At 35.3% G+C, this 15,228-nt stretch overlaps 1 protein-coding gene across 1 annotated transcript; it reads right to left on the bottom strand.

Annotated features, from left to right (window-relative positions):
* Nucleotides 1-3,171: 3,171 nt before the first annotated feature.
* On the bottom strand, nt 3,172-7,992 carry LOC104155810 (PHD finger protein 6-like). Its single transcript, XM_009696489.1, has 6 exons — nt 7,819-7,992; nt 7,497-7,640; nt 6,174-6,278; nt 5,216-5,349; nt 4,424-4,553; nt 3,172-4,130 (listed from the first exon to the last, which is right to left on the bottom strand). The coding sequence occupies exons 2-5, from the start codon at nt 7,497-7,499 to the stop codon at nt 4,424-4,426; spliced, it is 372 nt and encodes a 123-aa protein (XP_009694791.1). The 5' UTR covers nt 7,500-7,640; nt 7,819-7,992; the 3' UTR covers nt 3,172-4,130.
* Nucleotides 7,993-15,228: the final 7,236 nt, after the last annotated feature.

Here is a 15,228-nt window from a genome sequence, read left to right as displayed (position 1 = left end):
GGCCTGTAACCTCAATAGGAAATACTGCATTTATGCATTAAAACAACAGTTTTAAAAGTTATACTTTCAGAAAAAGGACAGATATACAAATATGAAATTCATAACTCATTTATTGAATATATATATGCAAGGATACCAATAAAAAGAAACTAATACTGCAAACTACAACTTTGGAAGTAAAGCCAATATAACAGGAACAAAATATACATAACATTGTAGATAGGAATGCATTTACCCTCTTTCATACATTCCTTGTCTTTATACCTAATGTAAATGTATGCTAGAGCAAAAGCTGCAAATGTTACCCTAACCTGAGTGCTTTTTGACAAGCAACAGTTCTCCAGGATTCTTTAAGGGTTGAGATGTCACTGCTGACTAATCAATGTGCATACATATGCATATATAGAAACGGCTTCAACAAGTATATAAATCAAGAGCTGTGTTCTGTTTTTTAACCTTCAGCACTAATACAGTGGAATCTGTTTCTGGTGACATGGAAGAAGAGTTACGATTTGCTGTAATGTACTTTTGGTTCACTTAAGATTAATTTCATCTAATGAGGATTAATTTTCTTGTCAATCTGATTCAGCATACTATATATTTTTGGAATGCACTGATTATCACCTGCCAGATAAGTCTGATGTTTCAAATAGATTATCACCTCTTCATCTTTCACTCTGGTTTAGCATGAAGTTATTTTTCATATAAGCAGCAGTAAGAAGCAAGCTCTCTTCCTTTATGTTACATTTTAGGGCCAGATTTGGTATAACCATACCATTCTACATCAGCACAGCTCTTTGTATCTAAAGATCATACTTTGTGGAGTGTAGGTGTAACTCCTACTAGAGCCTTATCACAGAACCTCTTGTGGATCAACACCTGCTGAATGAAGAGATCTTTTGATCACCTAATCTATTTCATCCTAGATAGCTGCACTGATGCTGATATTGAAACAGCCTTTCACCCTTCCTTGAAATAGAGTGACAGCACAGCTTACTGCTACAGTGTTTGATCACGCCTTGAGACTCTGGCATTACACCAGCTGTATCCTCAAGTTATTTGAACAATATCCTTCTGATGCCTGTCCTTCCTTGGTACAGTCCTCTCTTGGTATAGCACAATCGCAGATCTGTTAATATAGAGATACAGTGAGTTGGGGATATCTCTTAATACAGAGATACAGTGAGTTGGGGAGCAACCTCCCTTCTCGGAGGGTTCCAGGTGTCTTAAACAGCACACACTACTCTTGTGAGCAAAAGAAACGCCCAAAGGCAAAAAGAAAAAAAAAAAAAAATTAAAGTGAAACCAGTTTCATAAGACAAGTTTTGTTAAATTCATGAGTTCTCTGATTGTGAGATGAAAGCAGAAGGTGCCTATTAAAAAAAAAAAATCTCAGTAACAAATAGACTGCATTAATTTAACTAGCTAATTTAAAAATACCTATTTCACCTATAGAGCACTTTCATTACTTCTAACATTTCTGGGAAGGCAGTAGATGCTCCAGAATAATCTTCAATATATGCTTGCAAAGATTACATTGCTTTACAAAAAACCAAACCAAAACAAAACAACCCCCCCTCCCAAAAAAAAACCCAAAACCCAGACAGACTGTCTGAAATGCCAAGCTAAAATACACATTAAAAGACAGTAATGGCAGTATTTTGTCTTTAAAAAATGATGTAAATGTTGTATACTATCATACATTGTCATGCTTTTTAAAACTACAATTAAGGACGTTAAGAGATGTACAGTAAATACACTGCTGAGGTACATTTCTTCTAAATATTAACACCACGACAGAATTACTCCCCAGCAGGTGATGCTACTTGGGAACATATAAATACAATTTTTACATTGTAAGGCACTTTTACCCAGCATACATGAGTTGAAGTCAGTTATGACAAATTTGAGGCTTGTAAGAAAAGATTTTTGCTTTTGACTTTGTTTCCATGAATTCTGAATTAATGACAGTTTAGGCAGGCCATCTCAGCACAAAGAAGGTAACAGGTAAACCAGCCACTTACTTTTCTGCTACCTGAAGGTCAAGTGCTGTTCTGGTTCTTCGAGGCATGGAATGGGGTAATTTATTTCATAACAGATGAATTATTGGACTGAATATTATACGAAGCAACTGACATACTATGAATTAGAGCTCAGTCTCAAATACAATCATTATGCTGGCAGATCTACCCCATGCAACCTTAGTTAAAATACAGTAGCTGCAAACAAAGTGCCTTTTTACCATGGAAGGGCCATGTCTGAGGCACAAATCTAGAAGTAATTTGAACGTTGAAGAAAGTTATTTTGCATTCTAAAACAGGGTGGCTGAAAAATGTTCATATTCTAGGAGAAACAAAACACCTTGATAGACAATTTCAGTAATCGATCTGTCATTGCAATTCAAGTCACGCTTTTAATTTTGAAAGTTACAAATACAAAATAAAAATGATCAATGGCATTGTGTTTAGAGCAGTAACTCAATATTTTCTGTACACAGCAATATTTCTTTCCAAAATGGCATTATTCTCCAGGAAAGCAAACAGAACTGATTGAATTCTAACAGGTAAAATGTTAGAAACTCCAATATACAGTAATTGAGTCCCTCAAGACAATAAGGGAATGCATAAGAAGACAAATGACACATGTTGAATCTTTTAAAAATACAAGTAAAAAAATGCTACAGAGACTCATGTTACAAATGAACTGTTTTTGCAATACCAGTCACAGAAGACCTGTAGCAGTTTATAGTCAAATCAGTGTATTTTGCTTGTTTCCTTCAAATCCAGAAGTTTTGTTGGGAGTTCAGAGTGAAACAAGTCAAAACCCTAAACAAACAATATGATGATGCGATAGCAACAGACAAACATGTGGACTAGATTCAGCTTTTTGGTTTTATTTAAGTCTGAGAATGTACTTTAACAGACCAATTGGAGAAGCTAGTAGCCATTACAAATGACAAGGTGTTTTGAAAGCAGTCAGAGGACTGATCTGTTAGGTTTGGTATAGCCTAGATCTGATTATTTTCTAAACGAACATCAAACTCTAGCAAGTAGAATTCTATGACGTGATTGTTGACTTGACAGAAAGAGAAAAAATAATCACTAAAACAATAAGGATGATAAGCAAAGTTTCTCATATAGTGGTCATAAGATTAAAAAATAAATACCAATCTAGCAAAAAAGGTTGTTTCCTCATTCTTCGTACAGAATATGGGACCTTTATGGATATTCTGGACAAAACATGAAGTGTTCCACACAACACAGAACACTTGAGGTATGGACGTCAGATATGGTGGCTAAATTCCATAGTGAGTTGAGTTGTAACTCTCTGAAGGAAAAGAGATTGGGCTGCAGAGTCCAAACATTTGTATAGTAAGGTTTTAACCACACTTAGTGAAGTGTTCTTTGTAAATCAGGGACACAGAAAGAGGTGGGTTTTGGGGAAAGAATGAACTACAGCCCTTTGGCATGAGTTCTAAAGCTCACAGCTCAGAACCAACAGCTGCTCAAGTAAATCTCCCGCAAACAATGCTGGGTGGAATGAGCAATCACAACAGGAACAACCTGAAATGTTCAAGCGTGCTTCGGTGTACACTGAGTCCTCTTCTACTGTGTGCTTTGCAAGCAAAAACAGAGACCAGCTTTCCCATGTATAGCCTCCGTAACTTGTGTATGAAGAAAAAGCAAAATTCACAAAGTACCAGCTTGTTGCCACCACGAACTTGTCCATGTTGTTAATTAAACTAGCTAAGACCTTCCCTCATTGTATGAATCCACTAAACAACTTACACATTCCAAATCGTAAGGTTTTTATTCAGTCCAGAAATATAGATCTTACTTCATTTCAATGTCTGCCTTAACTTTTGACACTGTACATATTACATATCATTTATATAGTGTTTCATTTTTTCCAGACACTGCAGACTACAAACTACATAATATTGACATGTAAAACTCTGCCTCTTACTGAAGGCTCACACACATGAACGTTTCAGGCAGTTCAATGAAATTTCTAACAGAGTTGGGCAGTAAAACGTTACTAACCCTTTTCTGATTTTAGAAAACAATTTAAAAGAATTAGTAGTTATGATGTCTTAGCCATTCCCAGTTCTATAACTCTGTCCCTTGAACCTGTTTAAAAAATGATGAAAACAACAGTAAATTTAAAATCATACAGAAAAGCATTTAGCAGCTCTGACATTACATCTATATTTAGCAATAGAAATGAGGGCCTCCTTTCTTATACTGTTCAAAGTCAGCTGGATTTAAAAAAAACAACAAATCCTCCCCATTTTTCTACAGTATGCCAATAAAAAGTACTTATCCGCATACACTAGGTTTAAATATTTCGCTGCAATAAACTACATTAAATGTATATTGCGTTTCAGTCTCAGTAACAGATCAGTCAGGAGTAACTTCCATACCTAGTTTCCATTGAGCTGCTGCTGAGGAATGTCATTATGGTCAGTGCCTGATTTGCCACGGCTTTTGCTTTCTCTTTCTTCATCCTCTTCATCTCTTTCATCATTTCCACTATGGTTTTTACAATAGAGTCTAGCACAATAAAAGAAACAGTGAGGACTTTTACTGAAAATATCTACCAAAACCAGACTTTCCTCTCAATTAGTTTTCAGATGTGCCACAAGTCAATTGCTAACTCTTAACTCATTCACGGTTTTCAGTCAAGCATCAGTTAAAATGAGAAAGAAAACAAGGTTGAAGACTAGCCAACAAAACTTTGATCAATTCTAGTTTTCAGGAACTGCTACTACACTGCTCAGAGAATGCCCTCTTGTGGGCACAGCCACACTGGAAACTCAACTGCAGACAAGTTGCTAATGCCAGCAGTTCAGCAACAAATATGGAAAGTTACAGGGTCCAAAAAACCAAAAATAAGCTACAAAATGTATCAATATGGAGGAGTCATGACATAAATTATCCAGGGTTTCCTCAATATAAATTACACGGTAATTGAGGAGGAAAATATAAGTCAATTAATTTTCTCATTTCTCATATTACAACACTACTACAGAAATTTTAAGTTAGCAGAGTAACCAAAATATTTTGCAAAGTCAACAATTATTTTAAAATACCATTTTTAAATTAAATAATATTATCTTTTTTAATAACATACTTGACTAGCCAAGTTAGGCAGAAGAAGTGCCATGAAATATCTTCACTTTCATTATAGACTCAAGAATTACATAGGTCCTTACTTATAAATTCCTCGTGACATATTCTCAATGTATTTAGCTTTGTCTTCTACTCCACAGTGGTAATGGTATGTTTTTATGCAGGCTTTAATTTCACACCCAATAGTAGCACCAGGCTGGCTGCAAAGTGTGCATTTCTGTGCAGGGGAAAAGAGAATGGCACTGTTCAGCCTTTCAATGTCTTGCCTCTTAGTATTCAGTTTAGTGTTGCTCAGATTTATGGCTACCATTTTGGAATAGAGTAATTTCTCCAGCAGATCATCCTTCCAATGAAAAGTTAATCAAAGATATTGTAAAACAGAAACTATGTAATACTAACCTATTAAAATATGAACACGAGGATTCACCTGTCCGTTGCATTAAAAATTGCTACACAATTGCACATATTAATGCATTTCCAAGATCATTTTATTGCCACTGAAGTTAGTATATTAATATATGAAGAATCTTAAATGATTTTTTTTCAAGGAACAATATTGTTAGGAGTTGTTTGTCTTCTCCCCCCTCCCTCCTATTTCTTACTGCTTAAAAAAATTTAACAAAATACAATGTGACATTTTACCAACATCCTCAGAGATGAGTTCTTAATACATTTTCATATTAAACCACCAAAACAGTTGGAAACATGTCATTGCAAGAACATATTCTCTAAGTTTATTTGTAGTTTTATACAGTCTGCTTTTAGTAACACAGGATCTAAAGCTATTACTCTTTTATAGTTACAGGAAGGCTAATAATTTACTTTGTACACTGTCATAAAGAACCCTAAATACCACATGCCCAAACACCACTCATTTTTAAGGTGATTCCTATCTGGCTACCTGTCCCAAAAGTAACAATACATTTCAATTTTGTGTTTAGAAATAGATGGGAAAGATTTTTCACAAAAGGAATGAGGCAGAGCTATATATACACCTTAGTAGAATCTGTAGCACTTTCATCGCGTTCTGCAGATACATACCATTCTTTTTCCTCTCTTGATTTCTTGAAGTACAGTTTTGATATCAAAATCACCAAACTCTGCCCTTGAAGTTGTTGTTAGCTGGACAGTGCCAGAAGAGAACAACTGTAAAACAAGCAAGTCAAAATAATTCCAGATCACCGACATGATTAGAAATTTTTTAATGTGCAGGAATAACCGAGTATTGAACATCTCCATCTGCAATCTCAGATAGCATGTGCTTTACCGACAAACTAAGAAAAAACCCCATGCTGAGTAATTACTACGATGAGTATTCCTTCTGATACTCACCTGACCGCTTTAATTACATTTGTTGCCTTGGAGAAATGTATTTTAAAAGACAAAGGAGTACACAAGAAATAATGACACGATGAAAATACAAAGTAATAAATGGGCAATATTATCAATTACATCACTGAACTTTTTAGGAATATTCCATTTCCTTCCCTGTGCCACACATAGAATTCAGCTTCATGGCATAGCTGATGGCAACATACCTGAAAAGCCCTGAGCAATGACAACAGAGCATATAAGTACCGTCCCTACTATCATCATCCTGGTATATTAAGTTTAAACTGTCTTAAAACTGAAGTTCAGATACACAAAGTAGTGAAGAATACTCTTAAGACTCAAGGCTGCTGGTACACACCAGCTCTCTGTTTAGCGAGGCTAGGTATAGGAAGACAATTAATACTCCACATTCATTTTGAGGTGCAACAGGAACCATGGAGGTTTGTTACTCAAAGCCCTGCCTCATTCATAGAATGACTTATATGAAAGATAGCACTATCTACTCATGTTCATTGAAATTAGCAGATTCTTTTCAGCCTTACAGTTCTATAAATGTGATCACCTAAAAGCAAGGGTTTTCTATAACTTCCATGTCCCACTCTACTTGAGTCACACAGCCTGAATCCATTGGTCAGAAAATTAATGAAGTTCATGGATTCTTCCTGGATTTTGTCTGAATGCCTGTGGAGTAAAGGTATTTTATTTTTGGAGTGGATTCTTTTGGTTAAAACTGCTTTCTGTTTTCCTTTTTAAATACTGTGTATGCATTTAGACGCCATGGGAGCATTTTTAATAAGCTAAAGACTCTCCCTGTAATTCCATCTCTTAACACATAGCCAACTTTTATCCATATTGCCCGCAGTGAAAATAAATTAATTGCTCGCTTTGCAACACTTGAGCGCTTAAAGAGATCATCAGTACACAGACAATACTCATGCATAATTACATGCGAGGGTACGGTATTAAAATCTACAATAGCAATTCAGACAAAATTCACGTAATAGACTGGTTAACAACACTACTGTTACTCACCATGCACTTATAGTGTGCTGCAGCCTTTTTGGCATTAAATATATGAAGCTTTCCTCTAGCTTCATTTTCTTCTTCACCTGCATGACAGAATCCACATTTAGGTTTTGTATCACTGGGGCTGCTTCTGTGGGGAGACCTGTCTCTCTGAAAGAAAAACATTTTACTAAAATATACTGCTGGGTTACAAATAAGGTTCTAATTTTAAAAGCCTGTGGCCACCAGCTGGAGGCTCAGACAAATGCAAATTTTAATAAGAATTATATTTGCAGAGAAGAAATATGCAATTCTGTCTTCTAAGAAGTTTAGCATATTTACTGCTTACATAGGAACTGCTTTCTATTTCATCTGTGCCATGTGAGGACGTAGATCTAGTGTCTTCTGATTGCCCTTTTAAATTTGTTTTTCTTGGCTTTCCCTTACGACCCCTCCTTTTCCCTTTGGGGGGTGAAGGCTCCAACTCGTGTTCATTGATACTTTCTTCTAAATCTGCTTCAGAAGTTAGAAAACATTATCAAATAACATTCTCAAAATATTTACGCAAAACAAACAAAAAAACAAACACCAGAAAAGAAAAACACGTAACTTGTATTTTCTGTATTCTGGTCAGAAATAAAAATAGCAACTTTTTTCAATTTATTACAAACATGTAACTGCAGATCCTGAAAACAGTATTTACTTCTTTATACATATCACACAGCTTTGCATCTTTATAATACAATATATGAAGAAGTTTAGCATTTCTTACAACTTCTACTTTCAGATCCAAAATGTGTCCTCAGATACATATATTCACCTCCACTGAAAATAAGTCATTTAAACTACACTGAAACCAGAAAATGTTTTCAACCATAAAATAAGCTTTTAATTTTTTTTTTTGAGATGTATAACTCCAATGCCCTTGATATTATGTTAGTGTTTCTAAGTAACACCTCTCTCCTTGCTTTATTAATTGATGCCTTTTAACTTAAGAAAAAAATTTACCCATTTTGGTTATAACATTAACACCAAGTTTGAAAAATGAAATGTATTTTGCCTTCATGAAACAAATGTATAATTTCATTTTTGTTACAGTAGTTTTACATCTACAGCTAAAAGCAGCCACCAGTTTACAGAAAATCATCCACACTGACACTATCCGAGATAAAGTATTTACAGATGATTAAGAATATAAGAATGTATATTTTTAATACAGACGTACCAAAGAGGTCTGACAAGTTCCTTTGAAAATGTCAGCTCCACTGCTGAATGCTCCATAGAACTGTAGTCCAGTATTCTAGCAGACTGTCCTTTTGATTACTCAAAGCTCTACAGTTGATACAGATCAATTCTGCAAACTTAAGATTGCTTCCAATATGATCTAGTTAAATTATGCCTGATATTGAATAACCAGCTCTATTCAGTCGCTTTCCTGATCATCAGCTGCTTGCAGGAGTATCTTTTTTTTTTTTTCTTTTAATATGCAACACCCACCCCTGCTCAAACTGGAAAGATATTTCAGCAGACTTGTTTAAAGAAATAATACGCACACACACCGCTAAAGAACTTGCTTCTTAAAATCCAAACCACAAACATCAGTATGAGCCCCCAAGCAGAAGGAAACCCTAATCAGAAGATTTGGAACATCTACTTTCTACATTAATTGGCCACTTAACTGTTGTGGTGGTATTAATATTATTATAGCATTGCTATGGCACTTACTGCCATTATACTGTGGTCTCAGTATCCAGACAGGACATCTTATTTTGAGACGAAATGCTGCCTTGGCAGCACTTGTCTTTCTTATCTATTATCACATAAAAATCAAATCACATTTCTATCTCATGACTAACAGCGACTCAACTGCACAAAAGTTTGAAGTCAGTGACTTGAACATATTCCACAGCCATCAACTTGGAGTAGAAGAAAACTGAACTACTGGCCCAAGGCCTTGCATACAAGTGTATCCTATTAAGCTTAGTCTATTGTATCTGTTGCTAATCCCTGAGAAAGCTACAGCTTCTTGCACATTTAATAATGAAGGACAAAAACCTAATCCAAACGCATCACAACAGGTTATACTGAAACGTAATTCCCCCAAAGCTTTACTCTGTTGTATGGTTAGAAAGAAGCAAAAATCTGAGAATAAATGAATACAAATCTGCAAATTATTTTGGCTTAAATTGAGAGATTATTCAGCCATATACAGATATTCCCAAATTGCTACGCAAATACATCAATCTGTCTACCACGATATTCCTATGCTTTAATATATATACTATTCTTTTCTAATTAGATGACAGAAGCACCATTTTACTCTGAAAAATAAAATATACGATGACATGCATTACCTAATGAAACAATACATTTTACATTTTCTTCCCAGAATTTACTATCTAACATTATTTTTCATTTATCATTACTTGCTAAATTCCCCAAGCAAGATTATGCAATTTAGAATCGTTATGGTTGGAAGAGACCTCAAAGATCATCAAGTCCAAGTCTCTCTTATCTTGTCCCTCATCATATGAGCTCTCCACCAATGTATTAAAAGAAACTTGTAAATCTTTGTCTCTCCTTTTACATTTACAGAAATCATAGATGGTTATTCTAGAAAAAAAAAAGTCTTACAAAAATGTAACTATTGAATTAGTGGCCCTTTAAATAGTATCAGTAAGAAGTTAAAAATATTCCTTCCAAAATCATTCCATGGATTTCCCTACTGTATTTAATGAAGCATAATGTAGTCCATTCACCAGCATTCCTTATTTTTTCCAAAGCTCCTCATCAATTCTCTCAACCATAATGCTTTCCACCCCTTAGTCCACCCTTATTTTCTACATAACATTAAGGCATATCCTGAACTCTCTACAGTCACGCTCTCAAAACTGGAAGTGAATCATAATTGCTAAAAATGAAGTACACATTATGAAAACCAACTTTTTATAAGAAATGTCACAGCCTCCTTATAGAATAACTTCTTAAGTGCTACTTTTTAGTCTACAATTATTAGAATATTTAAGATTTGGAAAGTAAAAATACTCTATTTTCAAAAGATAGTTTCAGTGTAAGATAAAAAATCATCAAGATTACACAGTTTTCCTCAAAGGAGAACCCCTTTTCTGTGCTGAAAACTAGTCCTTCCAAAAAAGTTCAGTGTTCATTGAAATACAGATGCTACATGTCCCCTTCATTAAAATAAAATTCCTTGCAGATTCAGGTGTCCCACTACAAGTGACACGGACCTACAGATTAACAGCACCAAGATGTGAGGATCTGCTCTACTACATCTATCTGCAAGACTGATACCTCAAAACATTAAAGTTTCTCTCATTTTTAACAGCACTATGAACTAGCATAACAGTACAGGAAGAGAGAGATTGTAACCAGCTTTAAAATACACCTGCCTTGGATGCTCTTTAATATACAATTTGGTTTGTGCCCTATCCCTCCCCTCAAGCCCACTGCCAGCTTACCCTGTTTCCCTGGCATCTGATGGTTGGGTGTTTCCAACTTCTCATGTCAGCTTGAACTAAGGAAAACACAAAAAGTTGTTCAACTCCTCCCTGACCAGATGACGTTTTATCATGGATATCACCCATACTCTGAATCCCCTGAGATTCCCTAGATATTCTTCAACTGCCCCCCATCCCATATCCCATTACTGCATTGATTTTTAAAATCATCACAATATTCTCAACATAACTTTATCTAAAGTCTTCAAAGGAGATATTTTATGAGCTTTCTTCAGAAGTCCCTAAAAGCTATATCTGAAAAAACAAGCTTAATATGCAATACGGTCTGAGGAGTGGGGGTAGAAATCAAGAGGAAATATTTTACATTTTAAAAAGCACCTAAGAACATGATATTGTAAATTCAGATGAGTGAAAAGATGAGCAGCAACAAGCCCCAAATTTGCATTTTAGAAATCCATGAGCAGTACAAAGTACCACAAAAAGAAGACTAGCAAAATGCTGTATTACATAAACTGTTAACAGGGAGACTCAGCTTCAGAGAGAAATCTAAAAATTCTCCTTTGATCATGACTAGAAGGAAAAAGGATCAAGATGTTTTGCTTTTTAAAATAAGGCTTGGCAGAGAAGAGGTTGAGATATCACTGATCTATTCTATATTGCATCAACTTGAAATATATATGGAATCACCCGTTAGAGCAAAGTAATAAAAGAATTAAGTGATTTAAAGGTTGCGAAAGAATAAATAAAAAGAGGATGTGTACAATAAAGGCTAATACTGCTCTCTGTATCCACTTCCTACATTACCTTAAACAATAGACTAAGTGAACCAGAAGCAAAGGGGGCTAAGTCTGTATGAGGAAGGTAATAAACAAAACTGACTGGCAAAATATATTTGCAAGTAGGACTGTACATAAAAAGAGGTCAAAATGTAGAATGTGGAAGTGGCTTAGACATACTGTTATGTAAATGTGAAATCACACATATGTAAAGTTTTACAGTGCATTTTGGATAAAAGAGAAACTCTAAAAATTACAAAGAACAAAACCAACCTTACTAGATTTTTAGAAGAGAAATGGAATATAACAGAGAAAGAAAAAAGTACTTTAGCATGTTAAAGTAAGATGTCCTTAAAATATGGTTGAAACCCAAAGAACCATATGTGGCAACATAATTATTTTAAATTGAAAAGAAATGTCAAAAACCCCAGAAAACCTTATTGTCCCAGTAGTCAATAATAAAAATGTGCATGCATCTATAAGCATTAATAAGAACTACAGATTTGCGTAAGACCCCTTGCAAGCCAATACAGAATCAGGTAAAACAATCATGAAATAATAGTAGCTTTTATCAGCAAATGATCTGAAATTAACAATCAAAATGCTGAACGTAATTTGTAGCAATGTTGGTTTTGGTATTTTTTAATGCAAAAAGACTAAGTTACATGAAATACATCTAAACTGGAGAAAGTAAGAGTGAAGAAGAAAAAAATAAAATTACCCCTTAGGTCCTGTCACTAATGTTTTCCAAAAGTGCCAGATACCTCAAGGAACTGATGACTCTTGTCCAAAAGCTATTTTTGACTGAATAATATCTATGTTATGAAGTACTTGAGATTATTTCTTCAATTAAGTACATTTAACATAGAAATTAATAAAATAGTCCTTCATAACCATACAATCTAAATGCTTTTTCAAGCAAACAATCATTCGCAAAGACTGAAGACAGACAATACACTTAGCTTATCTGCATAATCAGAAAGCTTATGATAACTGGTATGATAAACCTCTTAAGTATGAGTTAGCTGACCATGTTTCTATTTGTATAACATCTTGCCTAGATAGGAAGAAGAATTCTAATGTAAACACCACAGGACAGCTCCTCAGATAGGATAAATGATTCACCACATTACTTTTACATTTTCTCCTTTCCCATTAGCTGTGCGTTCTTCCGTAAGAAAACACCATTGTGATGCTTCTGCAAAATACCTCATTAGTGTATAATGGACTGCATAGGAGATTGCTAACTTACTGCCGGGACCAACTGTTTTTGTCCTAACATTACGTATATATTTGATGCCACATTCAGAGCAGCATTCTTCGGAAGACAGATAACAAGAAGGCTGAGTTAGCAGAGCCTAAGAAGAATTTGTTACCATCCACGACCAGAACTGAAATGATCCTGAACTGCAATGTTATGGAAACTTTTATACCTGACTCCATTAATGCATACAATGTTAGGCAAGGTTATGCTATGAACAGTGTTACAGAAAACACAACTATGAACAAGCACTGATTAAAGAATCCAAAGATGAATCAGGATGTTACCTAACTATAACGTCAAAAAGTTTCCGACGATTTTCCTGCCGGCCTCTGGCCTACACAGTGCTTTAAAAAAGTACTTGGTTTGATATAGGTTGCAGCCATATCTAAATAGGTCTCACAGAGAAATACTATCCCGACTCAACTTACTGAGCAGTATGAGAAGCGTAGATTTTGTGTTTGATCTTTAGAATAGCACAAAAAGGATGCTCAGACAGGGAATGTCCTTATTTCCATTGTGGAGCCATAATTCCCCAAGGCTTTGAGCACAGCTACAATAGGAATTATGGACACTTTATTTTCTGACCCACAGATCCCAAGCATCTGTTTTACGCATTAACAATAGACAGTCACATGGCTGTCTTCATTATTCTTTGTTTTACTACTATGTAACAGAAGAATGAAATTACATTCTTATCTTAGTTTTTATTATACTATTGCTGATCAGTTGAATTTCTTTTAAATTCAACACAGGGGCCTGGGCAGCCCCACCTGCAGGGAACTGAAAGATATCAGACTTTAAATTTTTCAACAATTGTTTCCAGCACATTGGAATAAATTCCAACAAACAGTTCCAAAACCTTAGTTCAACAATACTCTATTCTTCAAAAAGAATAAATGCAACTGTATCAAACTGAACAGTAATTCAACTAATAGTTAGCTGTGTTAGTTTGAAAGCACTGGCACCAATTCCTGTAACCTATTAGGTACTGAAAACTTAGACAGCTTGCCTAAATTATGAATTAAACTACTACCTGAAGTTCAATTCAGGTTATATTTGTAATCAAGCAAGACAAAAATCTAGACACGAAGCTTTCAGTAACTTGGTCTGCTCCTCTGAGCAGGTGTCTTCAAATCTGTTGACCTCACAGCCACAGCCTAGTACGAAGTGTGAGAGTAACTCACTTTTACTGTCCTTTTTCCAGTTAATGGGGACACAGCACAGAAGAATCACTCTGAAATATATATAGACAAAGGAAATACAGGAGAAATACAATTTTCCTATTCTATGTCACCTGAGCACTAGGCCATACAGATAAATTAGACAAACCCAACAATCTGCTGAAACAGATAATGAATTTAAGAGCACAGTACTTTGCTGCCATGTTTCATATTTTTATATTCAAAGAAAACAGAAGGTAGTTCAGCAACTCCTATCAATTAAGGGAGAATGAACTCCCATCGCTCATTAATTTTGTCTTGATGAGTAGAGAGACACTTAGTCTGATGAATTCTTGCACCACTTGAACTTCATGACAGCATTAAATAACACCTAAGAGGTCCTTTTTATTAGGTTTTAACTGGGTAACTTTAATTCCAATATAGGTCTTTTAACCACATTTCCATGCAGCCTCAAGAAGTTGTCTTTAATTGTTATTAAATGGTTAACAGATAATTCTTTTTAAACTAGAACTTCTAACAAAAGGTACATTAGCCAGATCTCAGACTTGAACAAGTATGCCCCCAAAAGCATCTATTTTCAAGGGAAGAGAAGGAAAAAACTCACTATTATGCAGCAGTATTGCCTACTGAAAAGAAACTGTTCTGGATTGCACCAAACCAGACACTCCTAAAAACTCTTCCAACATCCACTAACAAAAGTGACAAAATATTTGGACTGCAACAATTACATCTGGATACTGAGAACAAAGAATAAAACCCCAGATGTTCCACACTGACCAAGAAAGAAAAAAAAACCCACCAATCCAGCATCCCAGAGCAGGAGTAATAAGTTTCCATTAGAAAGGACTGATAATTCCAGTGCCTCTGTGCACCTACATCGAGTGACATAACCACAAATGAGCTTTAACTATTCTGTTATAAAAACACTGCTGAGAGCAAGGATTCACAAAAATGAAATAAAAACGGGGGGGGGGGGGGGTGGGAAGCTGCTACATTAGCAGCTAGTGTCCCTAGCTAGTCTATTCACTCTTCTCTGCAAGTGCTCTCTGGTTTCACCAC

The sequence above is a fragment of the Cariama cristata genome, unplaced genomic scaffold, assembly GCF_000690535.1.
Source record: "Cariama cristata isolate BGI_N322 unplaced genomic scaffold, ASM69053v1 scaffold15613, whole genome shotgun sequence".
NCBI classification, from domain to species: Eukaryota; Metazoa; Chordata; class Aves; order Cariamiformes; family Cariamidae; genus Cariama; species Cariama cristata.
Note: the sequence above shows the minus strand (reverse complement) of the source record. Positions and strands in the feature narration are given on the sequence as shown.